The 22702-nt window shown below is 44.6% G+C and overlaps 1 protein-coding gene across 2 annotated transcripts in view; it reads left to right on the top strand.

Annotated features, from left to right (window-relative positions):
- Window positions 1–22702, top strand: part of LOC138261030 (metalloproteinase inhibitor 1-like) — a 73616-nt gene that overhangs the window by 18270 nt on the left and 32644 nt on the right. The window contains exons 3-5 of one of the 2 annotated variants that reach the window (XM_069209645.1): window positions 11182–11244; window positions 12804–12901; window positions 13635–13749. In XM_069209645.1, coding sequence (XP_069065746.1) covers window positions 11182–11244; window positions 12804–12901; window positions 13635–13749 — 276 coding nt within the window. The remainder of the gene's footprint in view (window positions 1–11181; window positions 11245–12803; window positions 12902–13634; window positions 13750–22702) is intronic. The other variant, XM_069209646.1, reaches the window with a different exon arrangement.

The raw sequence follows: 22702 nt of genomic DNA, 5'->3' as shown, positions 1-22702 counted from the left end.
GCACATTTCCTACTGTTCTGAAGCATTTCCTAGCTCATTAACCATTAATTTTCAACATAAATATCACTTGCTCACTTGTATGCTAAAGTACGCCAAATGATGTCTAAAACACTCCCCGCGCCATTTAAACGCTGTTTTCATTCACTTCAATCCAGATTCAAATATGAGCATTATCTGCCTTAGGGGAGCACGTATATAGTGTACTAAAAGGCTTATTTATTAACGTGCGTGCTTGCCAAAGGGGCCTGCGCGATGGGGGAAGGAAAGGTGCGCGCGCGCCTTACAGGGAACATTGACCACCCCTAAGCTCCATCAGTCACTGAACCCTGAAAACTCCTATCTACATCTAAACTCAACCCGTCTCTGAACCCTTAAAACCCCTCACCACCTTAAACTCCACCCATTCTTGAAGCCTAAAATTCTTTCTTTCTATAAACTCCACCCACTGCTAACCTTTACAATCCCTCGCCACCCATAAACACCACCCATTCCTGAAAAGGAAAACCACTTCACCAACTGTAAACTGCGCCCATCACTGAAACTTAAAAAACTCTTATCTGCCGTAAACTCCACCCATCCCTGAACTCCACTCATTTCGGAAACCTAATACTCCCTCATCACCCTTAAACTCCCCCTTCCTCATTACTAAAAACCCTCACCACCCCTAAATATCACCCGTCATAGTACTTTATACGCATGAACTACCCCTAACCCCTAAAAATCCTTTATCACCTTTACACACCACTATTCCCTTAACCCGAAAACCCTCACTGTCCCTAAACTCCACCCACCTTTAATGGCATTTTGGATTTTTCAGAAAAATTATCACTCCTTAAAATGTGTCCTTTAATGTTAAATTTTCTGTATTTCCATAAAATTGTCTTTTCTTAAAATTGTTTTTTTCAGTATTATTTGTTTTCCTCCAATGTGCTTTCCCAGTTGTAGTTTTTCTATTAATTCACATACATAAATGCTAAATACCCCTTACCCTACAAACAAGGGAAATAACATTGCTCTATTGAAGCAAATCATACAATAATCCCCTTTTTGTTGTTGCTTGAATCTTTATATATATTTTTTCAGTTAGAAAAACAATCACAGTTTGTTTACATCTACTGCACTGAGAAAAATCAGGAGCACAACTCCCATTACAGGTTGTTTGGTTTGATAACGCTAACTTACAATATACCTTACATCTATTGGTAATTAGGATGTACAACCAGAGCTGATAAATTGTTATATCAGGACTGCGTGTTGTTACGTGTCTCCAATCTGCGGAATATTCAGCATTATGAGATACATAATATACCGGGACATCTTCTTAATAGGCCGCTATCAAGTACAACATAGTAAAGATGTTAAGATCCAGCATTAACATTGCATACAACAATATAGCAACAAAACAATTACCTTAACTGGAAGCCGTTTCCAAGGCCCCCAAACTTCCCTTCATATCCTCGCATCTCCGCCTGTTCACTCAACCAGATCCCACAACGCGTGGTCGCAGGACTCCTCCCAGCTCACCGCGCTAGAGGTCAAGCACACTGCGAGGGGGGTCAGCATTAATCCACCACACACAACCAGTTCAACAGATCACTGTCAGCGTGGTTTCTACACGTGCAACTTCTGCATCTGACCCATGCTGTAGCTCTTGAAGCTCTAACAGCATCTCATCCCATCCAGAGGCCAGAGGATATTTACGTAATCCCAGGCTGTCTTCCCTCCGCAGTGCCACTCCCTCTGCTTCCGCCCATACCATAAACAACATCCTCCATGCCTCTATCAAAGGGAGTTCCGTGGACTTCCATCTCCTGATAATGAGGCTTTTAGCCATCAAAAGGCCCAAATCCAGGAATCTTGTGGAAGCCTTGTGTTTTTAGCTTTGGGAAAAAGGCCCAAAATACATGCTTGCCATGTGGTCAACGGCAGACGCATCGTGCTAACCAACAGCTGCGCCGACACATCATGCATAAGAGCATAATGAGGGGCAGGACCATAACATGTGTAGCAAGTCTGCCGCCACCAATGCGCAGTGGGGACAGGCTGCATCTGTGCGATAAAAGTACTGATTGACTTTAGCCGGCGTAAGCTAGGCTCTATGGAATTTATAGAATTGGAAAAGACGGAATCAAGGATTACGCAGAATGTTGGTGTGGCTTTTCAATGCCGGGTCCTATTCTTTATCTGCACAGGGCCTGGCCAGCTCACTCTACCAACTGGCCTGCAATGCGGCGCAGGTATGAACTGTGTGTGTCTGGAGCGCGTCGGGAAACCAACGTACCAAATGTCTACCCTACCCAATAACGTGCATGTATTGTACCAGTAGGTGCATTGGCAGTTCGGCAGAGAAGTCCCCCCAATGCCGGGATAATGATGCTATCAAGGAGTTATGCAGCCAAAACTTCCCTGGTGTCAGGCTTATCTTCTGCTAGTGTAGCAAATGGGTTCAGCTCGACCTTGGTATAAAGATCTCCCAGTGCTTTCAGCCCAACAGCATGCTAAGTTTCCAGCTCCATCAGACTCGTGCGTTGCGCACCATGCGGCGTGCCCAGTAGGGCCAGAGCCAGTGCATAAGGAGTGACCGTGTGTGTGAGCTGCAAGCTCCTACGGTAACAGCAATGCACCACATTCACCAGGAGTGAGTTTGGTGTCTTCACCCGCGAGCTTGGGTGAAGCAGATGGGATTCCTCAGAATTGTCCAGGGCTGTGTCACCGCTGCTGTTTCTGACAACTGGGGTCCAGAAAGCCACCTAGCCACACACTGCATTTGGGAAGCCAGGTAATATTGCACCGCAAGGCCACTTCTTTCCAGTGGCGAGTACAATTTTGTTAGCCTCACTCTACAGCTGCTTTTGTTCCAAATACCTTCCCTAATTCTGGGCTCCAGCTCCCTAAAAAATGTAGCCGGAATATATAAAGATAAATTGTCGAAATAGTAGAGCATCCGAGGGAGGACCACCATCTTCAGAAGCGCTACCCTTCCCATCACAGAGAGCAGCAGTGCTTGCCAAAAATTAATTTGGGCACGAACAGATGTTACTGCCCGCTTGAGGTGTCCATCATGCAGATTCTCCACTGCGTGATATATATTAATGCCTAAGTATCGGAATGTCCTGGGCTGCCAGGGAATGAGTACACTGGATACGTTAAGAGCAGGATCTGGCAAATCGGGGCTAAAGAGGAATAAGCATGATTTCGCCCAATCGACCTGCAACCCTGATAGAGTGGCAAAACGTTGCAGTATACCCGCAACATCCTTAGGAATATTGGAGATGTTTTTAAAATACAGGACAAGATCATCTGCGTAGAGGGACATAGTATGTCGACCTTCCCCAAGCGGGAACTCCAGGCCTCCCCAATCAGCGGAGTTCCGCTGCTGAGTACTTTATCGCCAGTGAGAACAGCAGCGGGGAAAGGGAGCAACCCGAATCCCTCTGCCCACCATGATTGGCTCCAAGATAGTCACGCCAGTCCTGACCCTGAGCTGAGAGTGAGTATACAACAATTTCACTAATTGTAAGAAGCCAGGACCAAGACCCAACCAGCACAGCACTTCAAACAAGAAGGGCCATTCCAATGAATTGAAGGCCTTTTCCAGATCCAATACCAGGCAGCCTGCCCCAGGCCAGTCCTGCGTTGAGTACTTTATGACCCAGAACAAGCACCTGATATTTAGTGAAGTGCTTTGTGCCAGCACAGAGCCATTATGATCGGGGTGGATCAACTGAGGTACCAGGAGCGCCAGCCGTGTTGCCAGTAGTTTAGCCAGAATTTTATAATCTGTGTTAAGCATCACCATTGGTCTATAGGAACCCAGTTTCATTGGATTTTTGCCAGGCTTAAGAAGGTAGATCAGTAGTGCCTCCCGCTGCGATGCAGTCAGGGATGCTGCCGACCGAGGCACCTCATACAGCGGAAGCAGCTGAGGGGCGATCATAGAGCAGTATGTTTTATAAAATTCCGACGGGGAGGCGTCAGGACCTAGTTTTTTTTTCAGCAGCCAAAGCTCCTATACTGTCCTGGATCTTTGATAGTGTTAATGGCTCATCTAGTTCCTCCCGCTGCTCCTCTGTGAAGCAGGGCAGAGGGAGCGAGGAAAAGAACTCCTCATAATCTGCAGGTCCAGCTGTTATCTTCAATTGATACAGGGCTGTGTAGTGACGTGTGAGTTCATCATGTATCTTGCTATGGGTGTAGAGCACACTGCCCGTCGCCTAGTGCAGCTCCAAAATAGGGGTGCGCTCCGGCTCTTGGCAGATCAACCTAGCTATTAGCTTACCCGACCCGACCTGTCAGCTGCAGCATGTGTGTGAGACGAATGGGCTGCATAGTTTAGACAGCGCATCCTGTCTACCAGAGACACATGTTCTGTCTGTTTAGCTGCAAGTCTATGTTCTCCTAGAGGGTTCTGAATGGCGCACTTTTCTTGGTGCAACAAGGTTCTCTCCACCCGGGTTAGGTTGCGTTCAGTGGATTTGTGCATATGCCATTGTGTATCCAGACATTGCCCTCTTATAAAAACCTTGAACGCATCCCACTCGAGAAGCCCGAACGATGCAGTGCCTTCATTATTTTAAAAAAACTTCAGAGCTGGCTGTGCCTAGTGACGCCCTAAATGGTGCATCCTCCAACATCTCCGGCCGTAACCGCCAAGTGGGAACAGCAGGGGTGGACTTCTCCCACCCTAGTTGTAGGAACTGAGGATTATGATCAGAGTGAGTGCGGTTGAGGTAATCAGTCTGTAGCACCGCAGAACACAAGCTAGCTGTACAAAGTATTCTATCAAGTCGCACATGCAGCTGGTGCAGAACTGAAAAAAACAAATAGACTCTTGCCTCAGCACTGAGGTGTTGCCATGGGTCCAACAGCTGCCAGTGCTGGAGCCACTCTCACAGGGAGCGCACAGTTGCCATTGTGGGTGCAGTGGATAATGGAGGGAAGGAACGGTCGAGGTCCAGGTCTAGGACAGTATTAAAACCCCCTTCCACAAGTCATGGGAGACCACTCAAGTGAGATAGCCTATGGAGGAAAGAGGCCTTGTCTGTGTTTGGCGCGTAAATGGACCCCAACAGCAGTGTGCGCCCATCTAAGCATCCGCGCATAAACACAAAACGGCCCTCAGTGTCAGCCTCACATTCTTCTGCCACAAACGGGGTACCTGGCCTGATCCAAATAAGAGCCCCCCTAGCAAATGAGGGGACATTTTTTGCGAACAGTTGTTCTCGCCAGTGCCACTGCAGCCGGGTGTTCTCTGACAGCGTAAGGTGTGTCCTGCAGAAGCACTATGCGAATCCTGTGTCTCTTCAGGTATGAGTAGATGGAATATCTGCATGCAGGCGTGTGTATGCCCAATCAATCAGGAATTTGTAAAGCACACTACTCACCAGTGAGGGTCTCAAGGACCTGGGGGGGAAAGGGGTGAGGTGATGCTACTGCTTCAACAGCCAGGTCTTGATAAGTTTCCTGAAGGTAAGGAGATCTTTGGTCTGCCTCTAGTGGGTGGGAAGAGTGTTCCACGTTTTAGCCCTCACATTCCATGTAAGAATAATAATGGGATACATAGGCAGTCAACAGGGAAAGGTACTGAGTGCTGCATAGCAGACCAACAAGCCACTGGGGGGAGGGGTGTAGTGGAAATCCAGACTCCAGTCAATCACCAACAAATGTAGCATAAAACAAGCAATAGCTACAGAATTAAAACAGTCGAATACCATCCGAGCAAAGGGACAACAGGTGTCTGCCCAAACCGCCTAACTCATCTGTTTGGCATAACTAATTGGGGAAAGAAGGTACCCACAAACTCAAAAGTAGAGGAGGGTTTGCTTCACCAAGGACGCCCAGTGGCAAGCGCCTCTAGTACGTCCTATACACAGACAGCAGCCAGGCACACACCATAATGCACTCCACGGCTGCCCAACAGGCCATACACAGACCTGCCGGCTGCAGCGCCACCAGAAAGGAAGGGGGGCATCATGGAGTGATGAACTGAATGGAAAGCAAGCAAAACCAACATATTTAGTATAGCTGTAAGCATGCAGCGCTGCCTGAGTTTGCAGCCATCTATATCAATGGTACCAGGCACCAAAGCTGAACAGAGAAATTAGCATGCAGCACCAATACAGTTTCAAATCATATCAGCTGCAATCTGCGGTGTGACAGTGGGAAGGGCCCTGGACCCAGTGTCAGAAAGGTTTCCACCAAGAAAGTCATCATCGGCATCAGAGTCGTTAAGTTATTTTTCAGTGCCTGAAGTAGCTACTGGTTTCTGATAGCTCCTACATGATCTGCTCTAAGTCAGGAGCATGACCCAGTTGCACAGGAGATGTTTCATGATGCCAGCGATTCCTACGTCTGCAGATTTTTTAGTCCCACAACTCCCTCCACTCCGCTGCCGTCTCCTACTGGTTAACCAATCCCCTCAACTCCTACCAGTCCCATGTAGCCTCCAGGGTGTTGGAAAAGCGTGCTTTCCCTGTGCTACAACGCACAGTCTGGCAGGGAAAAGGAGGGAGTATGTCAGACTAAGGGATCGAAACTTGCGTTTAACGGAAAAAAAGGAGCCCCTTTGTCTTTGCACAGCAATGGTGTAGTCCGGGAACATCATTACTTTGGCATTGTCCACCTGGAGGGCCAGGAGCAATCACACCACGCGCAGGATGGCATCTCTGTCCACAAAGTATAACAATCGAAACAAGAAGGGTCGTGGGCCCAATCCCGGCGGCTGGGGTCTCACCTTTTGTGTAAGTGACCCCGCTGAAGCCAGCTCACAAATCCACTTCTGCTCCTTCTGGAAGGCCCACAAAGCAGAAGTTGTTCCTCCTGCTGCGTCCTTCCCCATCTGTCGCCTGATGCTCCAACGCCCCAATGCCGTGACCCTGTTGAGTAATGCCCCCAGTGAGGTGTCCAATTAGCTAGCATTGTGAGCGAAGACATTCAAGGTACACTCCAGCAAGCAAGTCCTGTCTGCCAGTTTGCAGTGGTCTGCATGGAGCAGAGTGAGGTAGCTAGTCACCTTGTTGATTTTGCCCTCCAGTGAAGATCACGTCTGATCAAGGCATGCACCAATGCGCTCCACTGCCTCCAACACCGTGTCCAGTTTCTGGCTATTTGAGGCCGAGGTTTCAGGTCTCGGTTCCTGTGGGTTGCCCCCCCGTCCCAGAGCGGAGGCAGCCCAGTTTCGCTGCCGCAAAGTTCTGGCGATCCAGGCCCGGGGAACCGAGTGCTCAGAAATGCAGCGTAACAGTCTTCAGCTCACTATGATTCGGGTCCCGGTGACCCCTCCACCATTGGCCCTTCGATCAATGGCCTCCACACGGTTGTGGGTGATCCTTCACGCAGCCTCCCTGTTGTACATACGCGCCAACATAGATTCAGGCACTGTGGCATGGGGAGGACAAGGGTAAAGGGGGCCCGCTTGCATGTGCAGCGTGATCACGGGGGAGGAGCAGCAGCATGAGCAGCCTCCTTCATCGGTGGTGACAACTTCAGGCCGGTTTCAACTCAGGGCTCCACCTGAGAGGCCCCCTTTGCGGTCCACACAACCCAGTCTCTGTGTTTCTTTTGGCCCTCCCTCCAGTCCATGTGGCCTTAAAGCAGTGGCCTCTCAAAAACTCTAGGCTCCTCCGTCGACACTTAGGGTCCACTGCTGAGGGATCAACTAAGCAGAGGGACAAGGCGAGGGTCAGGCTCCAGTTTTCAAGGGCGAGGCCAATCGCACCACGGGCCTTGGGCCCAGTGAAAGATATGCCCAGCTGTTGGGGGTCTCCCCCACTGTTAAGGCCCGGGAGGCAGGCACACGAATCGTACGGAAACCAGGGGGGCATATTCCAGTCCCACCTAGGCCTTGGAACACAGGTCCCACCCGGGATACTTGCCACGCGCCACCACTTCCACCCTCCCACCTTCACGGGCTCACTCACTGCCGCTTGCCCATCCTCGATCCACCACACTCCTTTCCTCTCCTTTGAGACCCAGCTAGGGCCGAATCAGGGCCACGTTGGGCTGCTGCCGCTTGTAGGCCACCTGGTACGAGCCTCGGCCAATGCCTCTCCAGCTGCGCGAGCTCTGGCAACCCCGTCTCCTCACCCGACACTCGGCCCCCGTCCTCTCGGCCAGCACCGTCCGGGCTGTGCTGTGCCCGCTCACCGCACTGCAGCACCCAGCCTCTTGTCCGATGTCGGATAATAGACGGATTATCGGGGCTTCACCACGGAGCCTTGCTAATCCGTGTCCGCCACTTTGGCTGTTCAAGCCACGCCCCGTCAATAATCCATTTTAAAATAATTGAAAATACAGTGTGGCTTGGACAAAAGCAGTCTTGAATACTGCAACATATGAGAACATCTCTACTAGACTCCCTCCTAAGGCACGCAGACAAATACATTTAATTCAGTACAAAACAACAACTCCATGAATTGAATGTAATTTCAACAATTTTGTGAAAAGGAAAACACAGGAAACTAGTTCATGCAGTTTTAAATAGCACATTTTGTTCAGTAACTTCAAAATGAATGTCAGTGCAAACAGGCAAAGGCTCAGTACATTAAATTTGCAGCCTAATTATGCCAACGAAAACACATGTAAATAAACATTATTTTCTAATTTATTTAAGCTCTTTAATATTCTGGTGCTAGCTTGAAGGATTCTGCTTACACAAACATTCTTTTGATGGACATCAAAAGCCGAAAAGAGCCCTGATTTCCTGATTAGCATTTGACCTGGCTCAGATGCAAGTGATTGAGGAGATATTGAGACTTTGGGTCCGATTTCTATAAGAAGCAGGCAGTCATTTAAAAAGGCATTGGCAGAAAACGAAGTCACAGCGGTTCCTGTCACTGCATTGTACTCTTTGCTACAGGGCTGCATCGGAAGGACACAGTCCTGCGGGGAACAATAGTTTCTAGTCTTTTCAAAAAGAAAATCCCAAAAAAGGATTTTCTTTTTTGAAAGAAAGATATATAATGCTCCCATCCCTATGGGAGTCTTCTCCCCTTGTGGAGGGAGCATTATAACAATTTTACTATTCCTTACCTCCGGGTTTTACCTGGTGGTAAGGAACAGTAAAAAATGACTACATGTACGCCCATCTAAATTGGGTGGGTGACATGTAGCAATGTCTCCAATGGCCCTCACTCCCTAGGGCTGTCAGAGAAGTTTGACCTCAGTGGAGACCACGCCGTGACCAAACTGAAGTTCTGCCCGGAATTAAATTAGGTAGGTAGACCTTTGATTGGTGGGGTGTATACCCAGTCACCATTGCAGCACAGTATACATACTGTCAATATATAAATCAGGCCTTTTGTCAGCTACTCATGGTATCTTGTCCAGCACTGAGATTATTTAATCCCACAATTCATCACTGCAAGAATCATCTGCGGTTGTTAAGACTCAATGCTTGTAATTAAATGCCACACATATAAAAACAAGAATTGTGCCAAGTATCAGCTGCCAAGAGTCACCCCAAGTCTGTCAGTTGGTCCCAAGAATAAAGTAAAGAGACAGATATATGCATTTTTCTTAATGAACTAAAGAAAATATATGAGTCCTTGCCTGGAAATATGCATTTCTTCACCGCTTTTCATTGCAACCTCTGGATCAGTTCATACAACTTTGACAGGATTTTGTAGGATCAAGCCTTTAGATAACCACTATTTGGAGAAAGGGAGCAGCATAAAAGGTTCTAAGGTTGAAGCAAACTTTATTTAACAGTGAAAGCCGTTTAGTCCTGTGAGGAAACTGGGCTGATTGCAGAAGCCCCCTTACACTTTACCCAATTTTTCACTAATACTGATGATTTCTGACTGTGCCCTGGGCACTGCAACCCTGTCCCAGGGCCTGTGCTTTGATTAAAATGGTCTATGCAAAATAGGCCTAATTATAATTGGCCCCGACAACCTACCTATAAGCCACTAGTAAATGGTAGGGCATGGAGGTGTAGGGATCCCAGTATAGTCAGTGCACCCATAGGTGCACTGCTGAGGTGCCCACTGTCATTTTAAACACTGGCCTGCATTGCTGGCTGCTTTAAAGTTAAAGTTAAACCAAAATTCGACTTTGGAATTCAAAGTACTTCCCAAGTCCTAACCTACCTTATTTCAATCTACAAGTCACCCCTAAGGTCTGCCCTAAGTGCCCCAAGAGTTGGGTGCTATGTAAATATGTGCAGTGACTTTATAAAAGATGTTTTATAAGCCCTGGTGAGGGAAAAACAGCCAAAGTCTTTTTTCCCCATTGTAGTGAATTGACTCGATAGGCTAACATGGGGAGGCTTTATTTACACATATTAAAGTCTCATTTCCACTAGAAAAGAACTAAAACCACCAGTTTTGGTATTAAAATAAGTCATAATAAATCCAACAACTTGCCAAGGTTAGACTTATTATAACTAGTACAGAGAAAGAGTTTTACAACCCTTTCTGAAAGGTACCAAATCAGCCCTGTAGTGCCCTTTCCTGATTGGTCAGCCCCTGGCAGCCTGAGCCAAGCTGCCTTGTGTGACATTTTTTTAACCCTTTGAGTGGTATTTGCTTCTAAGCACTAGTTTTACTTTTACTTTTAATCCTTGCAAAATCATATCTCTGGTTCCCTACATTGGATGTTTACCATTTTGGTGTCATTCTGAAGATAAAATATTTCCTATTTTTATAAATTGGTGTTGGATCTTTCTTATGTGTTGTGTTTTACCTATTTACTGTTTTGTTGATTTTAAATGCTTTACGCACGTGTCTTGTAAGTTAAGCCTAACTGTTCGTGGGCCAAGCTACCAAGGGTTGAGCAAGGATTAATTTACTGAGACCTTGACTGGACATAGTCGGGGTTTGTGGCCTATTGTTAAGTTTTGGTACCTATCTGTCCTTACCAATAACCCACTTTCCAATAGGCCCTATCTTACTGAATGCCAAAGTGAACAACAGAATATTTATTCTGATCCTACTAAAAAGATCCTCAGTGACGCTAATTCCTTATGGGTGAACATTTTTGTATAGACTTCCTTGTTAATTACTAGCTGCCTGCGTAGCATTTCACGAACACATGTTTAAAGATATTTTTATATGGTTTTCTTTTATCAGGTTCTCTCTTAACTTTTAGGTTTAGCTTTTTTGCACTTGATTTTGAAATGACACTTCTCAGCTTTTATGAAATTAAGAGAAGATACCATTCATATCTCATTACTTTTCATAGGCTTACCTGAGCCCTTGCTGCCTACCACTCCCATTACTGTTCTTCTTTTACAAATTTTGTGTGGTAAGAACTTCAAACTTGTTGGTGTGCATGTTACAGTTCTCTCTTTGACTTATTTACAACCAGTGTCAGTTGATGTCTATGACACATATTATAAAAATGATGCAATTGCCCATAAATCAATTTGCTGATATGTTGAAGTTCCCAAAAAAGAACAGTGTAATAAAAAAATAAAATAAAAAAAAGATCCTTTATTGCTCTCCATCCTGAAGTCAAGGGTCACTCTCCTCCTCCTCGTCCTTCTCCCCGTCTTCCTCGTCCCTTCTCCTCTGTCTCCCCCTCCTCCCTGCCCCTCCCCTCCCCTGCTCCTCCTCTTTCACCTCCTCCCCCTCCTCCTCCTCTTTCCCCACCTCCCCTACTTAGTCCTCCGCCATTCTTCCTCTCCTGCCCCTCCTCTAAATAGGGTGTGTTAGGTTATCAAGCAGTTTAATTAATTCCTGTATCAGGCATACATCATCAGCTATGCATTGTTTCAAACTTTATACACAGAAATACACAGCCCTCCTCTCCATAGTAGGTAATATGACCTTGTATACACAAATCACCAAATCAGTAGTTCATAGAACACACATTGTTGTCCATCCATACTGTATACTTTCCAGCTGCCACCATCAAAGATAGGCAGAGTCAATAATTATATATTAGGCGGCCAGAAATTTAGCACCTTCAAAACGCCATCCTCGTTCGTAACGATGACCCTCCATCTATAGTCAAGCGCCTCTTATTGAAGGTGTTTTTTGTTATTAAGGCCACCAAATGGTGCACTGACCGTTTGTTGAGCCCCTTGGCTAAAGACACAGCAATAGAAGACTGAAGAGGGGTCCCATTAGGAAGATAACGGGGGAGGGGGAAGAAGAAAGTATTTTGAGGATGTGTGACTGTGTATGTCTGGTATGAATGCGAGAATGGTTTACTGTTTTAGCTATTACAGTTGATAAAATTAAGATGATGAAATGTGTTTTAATGTAGTTTTGAAAGAAGCAGTTATATTAGATGTACAGAATTACTGAAAACTTACATCATTAATATCTCTATTCTTTATGTATAATGAAAGACAATGCATTAAAAAATATTGTAGTAATGGTGTGTGATCAATCATTGAATATTCATTCTTTGAAAGTTAAATAGGCTAGTGGGTTTTTGTTTGTGTAGTTTGATGTACTGTCTCACGTACCCAAGCCTTAAAAACACCTTTGGGGATACCCTTTATGGACAAGCAAAGCATGATTAGGGCCTGTAGTAAGCTTTTATAAATCAGCCTTACACAAATGTATGATTGTAACTGGCGTAAATGCAGGGTGGAAAGTGGATACTTTTGCATTGTTCTGTAACAGTTGCCTGAACATGAAAACGTCACCAAAGAGTTGCTGTACACTGCCAGATCTGTAAAGAGATGTGACTCAGTCCTAATAGCTTTCCATTGCTAGGTTGGCTTGATATCCCAGTGCCCTCCATTCCATACCATTCCCATAATTGTCTTGATAATGCTATTCATTATCAATAGGTAATCTGACTGAAGTTGAAAATGTTCAATATGTTTATACTTCCTCTGTTTTTTTCAGTAATACGAGCCAAGTTTCTTAATGATAGCTCCACCGATATGTTCAGCGAATCTTTTGGCAACTACAGTTTGATTAAGTATGAAATTCAGACGCTTGAGGTAAGAACATTAGCCTGTTTTCTTGAATTATAAGAATGGGGTAAACCATTTGACTTGTTAGTAGGAGTGCACCACTCTCTTGTAGGATAGCTGTCTACAATTCAGTTAACTTATTAGACCATGCCCCCTTTCCACTGAGCTAATAGCTTTGCAGTGACAGTATTTGTTGTGGGGTGATGCAAAAGATCATTCTGAAACATTGTTACAAACTGAAACACAACTGTTTGATTTATAGAAGATAGTTCAAAGCAAGCAAAGTGTTTATGATAAAGATGACAAATGCTGCTGCTGCAAATGATTTGTGCATCCCAGTGAACATAATGTCAAAAATGAGTGGGACTGATTTTGACTTAATTCTTCTGATGTTCGGTTGGTAAATAAAACAGCTACTATTCAAGAGGCTAATGAGTTTGTGTTGCATGCTTTATTAGCTCATGCCAGCTTTTAGAGTAACTGGACAGTGGACAATGATAGAATAGGATGGGTTCAATGGTCAGGGCAATGAACACAGAAGACAGACTGATCACTAAGTTATGTTTGTCTATTTCCTACCACTGATCTGCACCTGAGGAACATCTATCACCAGCTGCCTGCATTAGACTCTTCATTCACTGTAACATTCTTTCTTGGCTGAGATGTAGAGGAGTAAATGCCTTTGGATAAAACTGATATCATACCTGATACATCACTTAAATCATTGAAATTGTGAATTTTCTTTCAACAACTTTTACAGGTGTTCAAAGGTGCAGCTGAGCTCCAGAACCTGATGTTTATCTACAGCTCAATGGAATTTTATTGTGGCCATGACATCAGTCCGAGCAATTACAATAAGGAATACTTGATCACAGGTGAGACCTTTCTAATGATATTGTATTTACATTTAGGGTAAGATTATTAGCACCAAATGCCAGTAAGAGACAGTAGCTGTATTCTTGAAACTGAATAGAAGAAACAACAAACACAAACTTTACTCACATTCAAATCTTATTCATATTCCTTCTCAATATCTTTTGAACAATTTTAAACTCCCTTCTCTTGAGTCTCCTGATGGCTGATTGAGTGCACAAATATTTTGGTGACATTTTGCCTGACTTTTATGTTCATGGGTAAAGAATTTTAAAACTAATTCTTACCCTGGCTCTATAGATCAATCAATCAATCAATCATTTGTTAAGCGCGCCACTCACCCGGTAGGGTCTGAAGGTGCGGGGGAGGGGCTACTGCTCAAATAGCCAGGCTTCATACGCTTCCTGAAGGTCAGAAGGTCCTGGGTCAGACGTAGGTTGACAGAGGGAGTTCCAAGTCTTGGGGGCGAGGTAGGAGAAGGACCTGCCGCCGGTCATGGTACGGTGGATGCGGGGAACGGTGGCGAGTGTGAGGTTGGCGGAGTGGAGCTGGCGTGTCGGGAGGTGGAAGTTGAGATGCTTGTTGATGTAGGCAGGGCCGGCGTCGTGGAGAGCCTTGTGAGTGTGGATCAGGAGTTTGAAGATGATCCTTTTGTTGACGAGGAGCCAGTGGAGGTCTCTGAGGTGGGCTGAGATGTGTTTGTGGCGAGGGAGGTTGAGGATGAGTCGTGCTGATGTGTTCTGAATGCACTGAAGTTTTCTCTGGAGCTTGGCCATTGTTCCTGTGTAGGGTGCGTTGCCGTAGTCCAGTCTACTGCTGACGAGGGCGTGGGTGACCATTCTTCTGGTTTCAATGGGGATCCATCTGAAGGTCTTGTGAAGCATGCGGAGGGTGTTGAAGCTTGAGGATGAGATGGCGTTGACTTGCTGGGTCATAGTGAGCAATGAGTCCAGTATAAAGCTGAGGTTGCGTGTGTGGGTGGTGGGAGTTGGAGTGGCTCCTAGAGTATATTGTAGCCACTTAGAAACACCACTCTCTTTCCCACTTAAAATTAGACTTGATCTAAGCGAGGTGATTGAGGTGATAATCAACAGCCTATAGAGAATGGCCCAGGGGCCTGACAGGGTCCCGGTGGATCTCTACAAGGTGAACATTGAGTTTTGGGCACCTGCCATTGCTATTGAGGCTAACTGTGCCATTACTGGTGTTCTCCCTAGTTCATGGCATACTGCTATGATAATTGCTGTTTATATGAAAGTCTGTAGACAAGACCCTTGCTCTTACAGGCCTATTTCTCTACTAGACTTGACTGATAAAATAATTGGGCATTTCATCTGTAGCAAGACTGGGAGCATTGCTGGGCAAAATCGAGTGATCTCTCCTATGCAATATGGGAATAGAGAAGGGCTTGGTACTCTAGAATAATGCCATGATCTCCACTTGATTAACAAATATACAACAATCAAAGGGGCAGCACTGTTCCCGTATGGATTTAAGTAGTGCCTTCGACAGAGTAAACTGTAGCAAGTTCTGGAAACATTTTGCTAAACAGGCTTGATGATAACTTGGTTGATTTGTTTATGAGCTTTACATTGTGGGGTAAGTGCCTCAGTAAGGATGGACCTGGAGCCTAATGTACCAACCCCTTTTATTTGTAGCGAGGTGCACACCAAGGATGTGTCCTGGCACCCATCTTGTTTCTTTTATTTACAAATGATCAGGTCCCCCACAATACTGGCCCTGCTTTATGCAGATGATGCTGTGTTTATGTCACACACCCCTAACGGCCTGAGGATTTAAATTGATAGTTTTGTTGATTTTATGGACAATTTAGATCTTGCCAATATGTCAAAACTAAATATATGATATGCCGTCCTACAGTTTCTAAAACTGGTCATTTTTGCAGTAAGGGTTGGCGTATCGAGCAGGTTGTTAACTTTTGTTGCAGGGAAACTGAAAAAAATAAAAACAAGACTCCTTTTGGCAAGGCAAAACCTGTTTTAGTGTTGCAGCAGGGAGAGTAGCTATCCCCACACAGGTAGACAGCAGGTCTCAAATGGCTGTTCACAGACAGCTGCTTATATAGTTACATGAACAATGTCTTTAAAAAAAAGGTCAAATAGGTTACTCAATAGTCATATATTTGTTGCAAAACATCACCTTTGATCTCAAACCTCTAACCTTTGCTCTATAAATTCTTTATCATAATTCTAACAATGCTTAACAAACATTTGTTTCCTTCTTTCGTGTGCATGTGTATGCATGTGTCTTTTATTGCTCTGCTCCCAAGACGTCTTACCTGATTCTGTGTGTACACTTGGCTAACTCTATCTCCTGTTCACATTCTTTCAGTCACATTTTCAATTTACCAAGAACACAGAAAAAGTGTTTGTGTGCTATGACCATAAATTCCTTCAAGTTGGCAAACACGTTTTCCTTTAACTAAGACGTTGTGGATCGTGCGCTCTATTTTTTAGTGAACTCTTCACCTGTCTTGCAACTTTGTGGAACTTGGGCCTTCACATGTATAACTCTGTAACACTCTCTACTAATGTCTGTGATGATGCATCTTCTTCACATTTCATTTCCTCTCTAACACTTTCTGTCCTTGGGAATAATGTTTGATTCTGAATGCTCGTGGAGGCCCTGTGTTTCCAAAAGGTGTATGTGTTTTAATCACTCAGATGGAGCTCTGTTTGATTTTGCTAAGAGTGGGCTACAAACCGATCAAGCCCTTTCTGGAAGTCTATGAGCAAAAATGCTTATCTATTTTGATGCATGGTGCTGGAGTTTAGGGCTACTTTGACGTTGCCAAGGTACAGGTGGAGGAGAATCAATTTTCTGGCATTTCATGGGTCTTTCCCCAGTGAGTCCTCACTTTGTTTTTACAGATAAAACTGAACATTACATATGTATATAATTAAATTAAGGCTGCATCATTTTTTCTCTTGGTTTCAGTTTGGGCTAGCAAGCATACATTCTTAATCTGGATTGTGAGAACGGTAACATTATCCCTTGACTAAACTATGTCCAATCCACCATCAAAATGATAGGGTTGGATTGATTTATTTAAATCACCCCCACTCGCTAACTAAGGTGGATATCTCCTGAACAAAAAAGCTTTTTATGAGCTGTTGTGTGAAATCCAGGGAAAAGGAGGTGATGAGATGAGAAAACTTCTCCATAGTCTAATCTTCATTAAACCTTGAACCATATTTGAGTCTGACAAAGAACCCCTGGGAAAGTTCACTTTAAGCTAAATTTCGTTTTTATACTATGAACCCAGCTTTGCTTTCCCCTGGCCTGAGCCATTGTGATCAAACATCTATTTCAATATGCCCATGCAATGAGAACTCTCTGCACAACCCAGAAAATTTTGGTTTCTTTTGGAAATATTATGAATTTGAAATCAAGAAGTTTTTATAACCAGTCCCTACATTTTACGGTTTCCATCAAAGAAAGCCAGCTTTATATTTCCTGTGCACACTCCCAAATTATTTGGTGTGCTTCTATATGAGAATTTTTTCTAAATCAGTACTACATAAATGAAATTCATTGAATATCTGATATGCGGTTTCCTTTTTTATCATTTAATATGTGCATCTATGATTATTTTTAAATTGATATCTGTGTATGTAATGCTTTTATGATTGTTTTTAAACAATCAAATAAAGCTTTTTGATTGATGGCATCAATATATTCCCACAGTTCTGCGCCATATGTTCTTGCTGCAACTGCCTTACGTTAATACACCTGAATTATTGCACACTGAATTGCTGTTATTTTGGTCTAGCATCTCAGGATTTCCCTCATGCACTGTCCTAGGCTTTTCCTTTTGTTGTGTCCTCAACAGCCTATTCTCTATTATGATGCCTAGATATGGAAAACTCTCTTTCTGTGGGCACTTTTGAGGTAGTGGCATTGGTTATTGTAGCATGATAGCCAATTTTATTTTTAGAATAGTATGTTTTAAAGCACTCCAATAAGCTGTAAATTCATTACTCTGTAAATGTTAATAACGCATGTCATCCGTAAACAAAAGAATTGCAGTTTTGTCCGCTCTTATGTTAGGCATATGCCAAGTTAACTACATAGATTTTTCCTGTCAGGAGAACATCTAAGCTCTGTTTTAATAAACATTTATGTGAGTAATTATGGAAAAAATATTTCCTTTATCTTTTTCTCTCTCTTCTTTATGTATAAAGGATGCACAAAAATCCATCAGTGTATACATATTAGTAGGGGCTTCCTGAGAGAAACCTTACCTCTATGACCTTACACTGAGTCCAACCAAAGTGAAAAATGCTGAACTTGAGAGGGATATTCTGTGATGGCTTCTAGAAACGAAAAGTCTGAAGGTAGTATCATCTTGCATACCTAGTCCATGCCAGAGGCAAATGGGAAGCAGAAACAAAAGCAAGAAAAAACAATCCTTGGTAACATGGATGTCTGTAACAGAGGTACATGGACCGAACCAAATTCTTCTTCTCGCTGTTGCTGGCTTATTAATCGGTAAACTGAATCAAAAGAAAGGTAAAATACAGCACACTGCTCCACCGAACAAGTCTTGAGAATAGCCTATAGTTAAGACCTTGTTCTGGGACAATATGAAGTAATGGAACCTCCTCTGAATAGTATAGACCCTGCAAACATGAAAATCAATTCTGACCCAGAAACCAGCAGGTTCACCAGACCATATAGACATGACAACAACCTTTTGAGATATTGTTGCTCTAATACCGGAAACAAGTAGGAATCTAGCAGTCCCTGAATCTACAACTAAGGGCCATATTTTGGTATGTTCTTCAGAAATATATTGCATCTACTGTCACAGATGTGAAATGGTCGGTGACCCTTAACTGTGTCAAATGATTCCCCAACTCTTCAAGTCTGGAACAACATTAGGAAAGAAGGACTTAAAAAACAAAGTGAATTATTTTATATGGTAAGCAGAGTAGTGATATCAGTTACTGACAATATGCTGATGATAAATCTCATTGATGAAAATAAGTCATAGGCTGGTTGATGGACCACTTAGTGATTACACTCAGATGAGTTTCCGATAACATGAAAATTTAAATTGAAAATTGAAAGGTGCTAAATATAAACTCTGATCACCAAATGATAACACATGCTATAATGATTTTATTTTTATGATAAAAAAATGTAATTTATCCTTTTGCCGCCATCAATTTCTTTTCTAAATTCAATCAATCATAAAACTTGTAAAGTGCACTACATACCCGCGAGGGTCTCAAGCCGCTGGGAGAGGGGGGGCGCTAATCTGCTCGAAGAGCCAGGTCTTGAGGTGTCTTCTGAAGGTTAGCAGGTCTTGGGTCTTCCTTAGGTCGGTCGGGAGGGTAATCCAGGTCTTGGCGGCGAGGTAGGAGAAGGATCTACCCCCGGAGGTTTTTAGTTGGATGCGGGGGACGAAGGCGAGGGCGAGGTCGGAAGAGCGGAGTTGTCGGGTGGGGGTGTAGAAGCTGAGTCTGTTGTTCAGGTAGGCTGGTCCGATTTTGTTGAGTGCTTTGTGTGCGTGGGTGAGGAGCTTGAAGGTGATCCTCTTGTCGACGGGGAGCCAGTGCAGGTCTCTCAGGTGGTGGGTGATGTGGCTGCGGCGGGGTATGTCGAGGATAAGTCGGGCGGAGGCGTTTTGGATACGTTGGAGGCGTTGCAGGTGCTTTGACGGGATACCTGCGTAGAGTACGTTGCCGTAGTCGAGCCTGCTGCTGACGAGGGCCTGTGTTACTGTTTTTCTTGTTTCTGTAGGGATACACTTGTAGATCCTGCGGAGCATGCGGAGGGTCTTGTAGCAGGAGGAGGAAATGGCATTGACCTGTTTTGACATAGAGAGGGATGAGTCGAGGATGAAGCCAAGGTTGCGTGAGTGGTCAGTTGGTGTCGGTGGGGTCCCCAGCGAGGTTGGCCACCACAAGTCTTCCCAGGCAGAGGGGGTGGGCCCAAGGATGAGGACCTCTGTCTTGTCTGAGTTCAGTTTCAGGCGGCTGAAAATTTAAATGCAAATAGAGTATAGCACAAACAGGTAAGAGTGCTTAGCACCAGTGGAAATGTATCCATGTCAGGCATTGGAATATAGCTTCATAATTTAACTATTTTCTTTTGTGGGGGAGGTATGTGTAACATTTAGGTAGTAAAAAATACATTTAACACTTCTAAAAGGTGACAATTTCTCATAGAGATGGGAATTATATGAAGAAGTTATTCAAAAAAAATAAATAATAAATTGCATTTATTGAAGTGGGGAGCAGATTTCTTGAGCTCTTCTATTGAAATTAGTGCCATTTGGACAGAAAATAGGAATTGCAGTTTCCTAATTGCAGTTCTTACCAAGTCGAAACTAGGAAATCACAAATCCTAATGTACAAAATAAAGATTTTGAAAATGGCAATTCCTAGTGGGTTTGCAGATAGACCTACCTCCTTAATATTCATGAGTCAGGTCACAATTTGCAACCCATTAGGAATTGCGGCCATCAAAGGGATCATGGCCTGCGGAGGTTAGCAAACCACCATGTCTGTGATTACTATTTAATGAAACAATCTTTTTTGTTTAAATGCTACCCATTTTCCTTAAAGTAAAGGGGATGCATTTAAAACAAAAGAAAATGAAACATTTATGTTTCATTTTTTAAGAGTATGCAGTGTTCTATGGGACCACTGCCTGCTCTTAAGAAATATTTATTTCAACATTCACAAAGGGATTGAAGTTCCCTTGGGTTCCCCTTCCCATGTGCGAATGGTTACCACCTCCTTTGAGGTGTCGGAAAAAAATAATTGTTATGCAACCGGTGTTCGTGGAAATAAAAGGCATTGATTATATTAATCAATTGTATAGGAAGCCCAAAGAAAGGCAGGACATTCTAGCAACATGCTTAGCAGAATTCGTCAAAAGTTAGTTTTGACATCAACCCAGATTACCTGTAGGAGACACTAATAAGTGGTTGCCACATCAGCGCAGACCAGGAACTCAGCTGTATTGTATCCAAAATGCACGTTTATCAAGAAATCCATGTAAATTCTTCACATATCATTTTCCTAAGTACCTACTTAGTAGCTAATAACTTAGAAAGGTTCTTGCTATCCATATTTAGCAGAGATATTAGTCTTTAAACTTAAAATGTGCACAATTCTTACATTCTTGCATCTTTTTTTGCCAGGACTGTGGGCATCTGTCTTTCTTCAGAACTTCCTGACAGAGCAAGATGAATCAGTCTGAAATTTGTCATTTACGTATTCAAAATTCAACCAGATAGGGTGACCATCTTTGGCAGTCTGAAGAATGTTCCCTTTTTAAAAATCATGAAGAGTTTTGTTAACATCGAGCATAGTGATTTTGGCTCCTAATGTTTTTATTCATTGGCTTTCATATGTGCAGTGGTTAAATTGGCTGCAAATCTTTACATTCAATCATATCCACCTGCCCACCTGAATAATTCACAGGTAAGTAGTGAATTCAGATCTGTTTCCTCCCCACCATACATTATCCCACCAGATTTGACCTGATGACTTGATCCTATTGTCTTTGCTTTTCATCTGCCCTGGCAGTGATTCACTAGCTTTCTCATGGACATGAACAAAGCTTCTCCAGTTTTGCTGAAAGATTTACCACACTTGCCAGTTGGAGTTCTACTATAACTTACATTTTCTGGCCAATTCACTTTGATTATGATCCATATTACTAGGAGACGCTCTTTCTGTAACTGTCCTATCTCAAAACAGAATCCCTGATTTTGGGCCCATTTCTCCATTTTAAACAGAGCATTTATTCATTAATCAAGCAAGCCTTGAAACCATGATAGAAAGCACAAATGAAAGAACACTGTGAAAGAAAATCAGTTGTCTGATTCTAGGAATAAACAAAACATTCTGGGGGTCATTCTTACTTTGGCGGGCGGCGGAGGCCGCCCGCCAAAGTAACCCCGTCAGAACACCGCACCGCGGTCGAAAGACCGCTGCGGTGATTCTGAGATTTGCCCTGGGCTGGCGGGCAGCCGCCAAAAGGCCGCCCGCCAGCCCAGGGCAAATCAACCTTCCCACGAGGACGCCGGCTCAGAAGTGAGCCGGCGTAGTGGGAAGGTGCGACGGGTGCAGTGGCACCCGTCGCGTATTTCAGTGTCTGCATAGCAGACACTGAAATACTTTGCGGGGCCCTCTTACGGGGGCCCCTGCAGTGCCCATGCCATTGGCATGGGCACTGCAGGGGCCCCCAGGGGCCCCGCGGCACCCCCTACCGCCATCCTGTTCATGGCGGGTTTCCCGCCATGAACAGGATGGCGGTAGGGGGTGTCTGAATCCCCATGGCGGCGGAGCGCGCCGGTGACCGCCGGTTTACCCTTTCTGACCGCGGCTGAACCGCTGCGGTCAGAATGCCCTTCGGAGCACCGCCAGCCTGTCGGCGGTGCTCCCGTGGCCGGTGACCCTGGCGGTCACCGGCCGCCAGGGTCAGAATGAGGCCCTCTGTATTGGCTGTTACTCAGGGGCTGATTACGAGTTTGGCGGTCCAAGGACTGCCAAACTGGGGTGGCAGCCGGACCGCCGCACTCCTGGCAGTCTGACCCCCAGATTATGATCTTGGCAGTCACACTGCCAGGAGACTGCTGCCACCACCAGGATCATAGATCCCGAAAGGTTGGTGGTGTTCGGAGTCATGGACAGCCACGTGGTGCTAAGTTCGGCACCCCCATGCTGATCATAACTCCACTTTCCACCAGCCTTTTCATGGTGGGGGTCCCCACCTTGAAAAGTCTGGTGGAAAGGCAGTACTGGGGACCACGGGCCCCTGCACTGCCCATGACCGTGTCATGGGAAGTGCGGGGTCCCCGCTGCCAGCACCCTTGGAATGCTCACTGTCTGCAGCTCAGTGTTAAATAGCCCAGCTCATCTTCTTCTTGTGTTAAACATTTGTGTTAATATTGATCTCAGTGAATGATCTGCA

This window comes from Pleurodeles waltl, chromosome 10 (genome assembly GCF_031143425.1).
Source record: "Pleurodeles waltl isolate 20211129_DDA chromosome 10, aPleWal1.hap1.20221129, whole genome shotgun sequence".
Taxonomy (NCBI): Eukaryota; Metazoa; Chordata; class Amphibia; order Caudata; family Salamandridae; genus Pleurodeles; species Pleurodeles waltl.
Note: the sequence above shows the minus strand (reverse complement) of the source record. Positions and strands in the feature narration are given on the sequence as shown.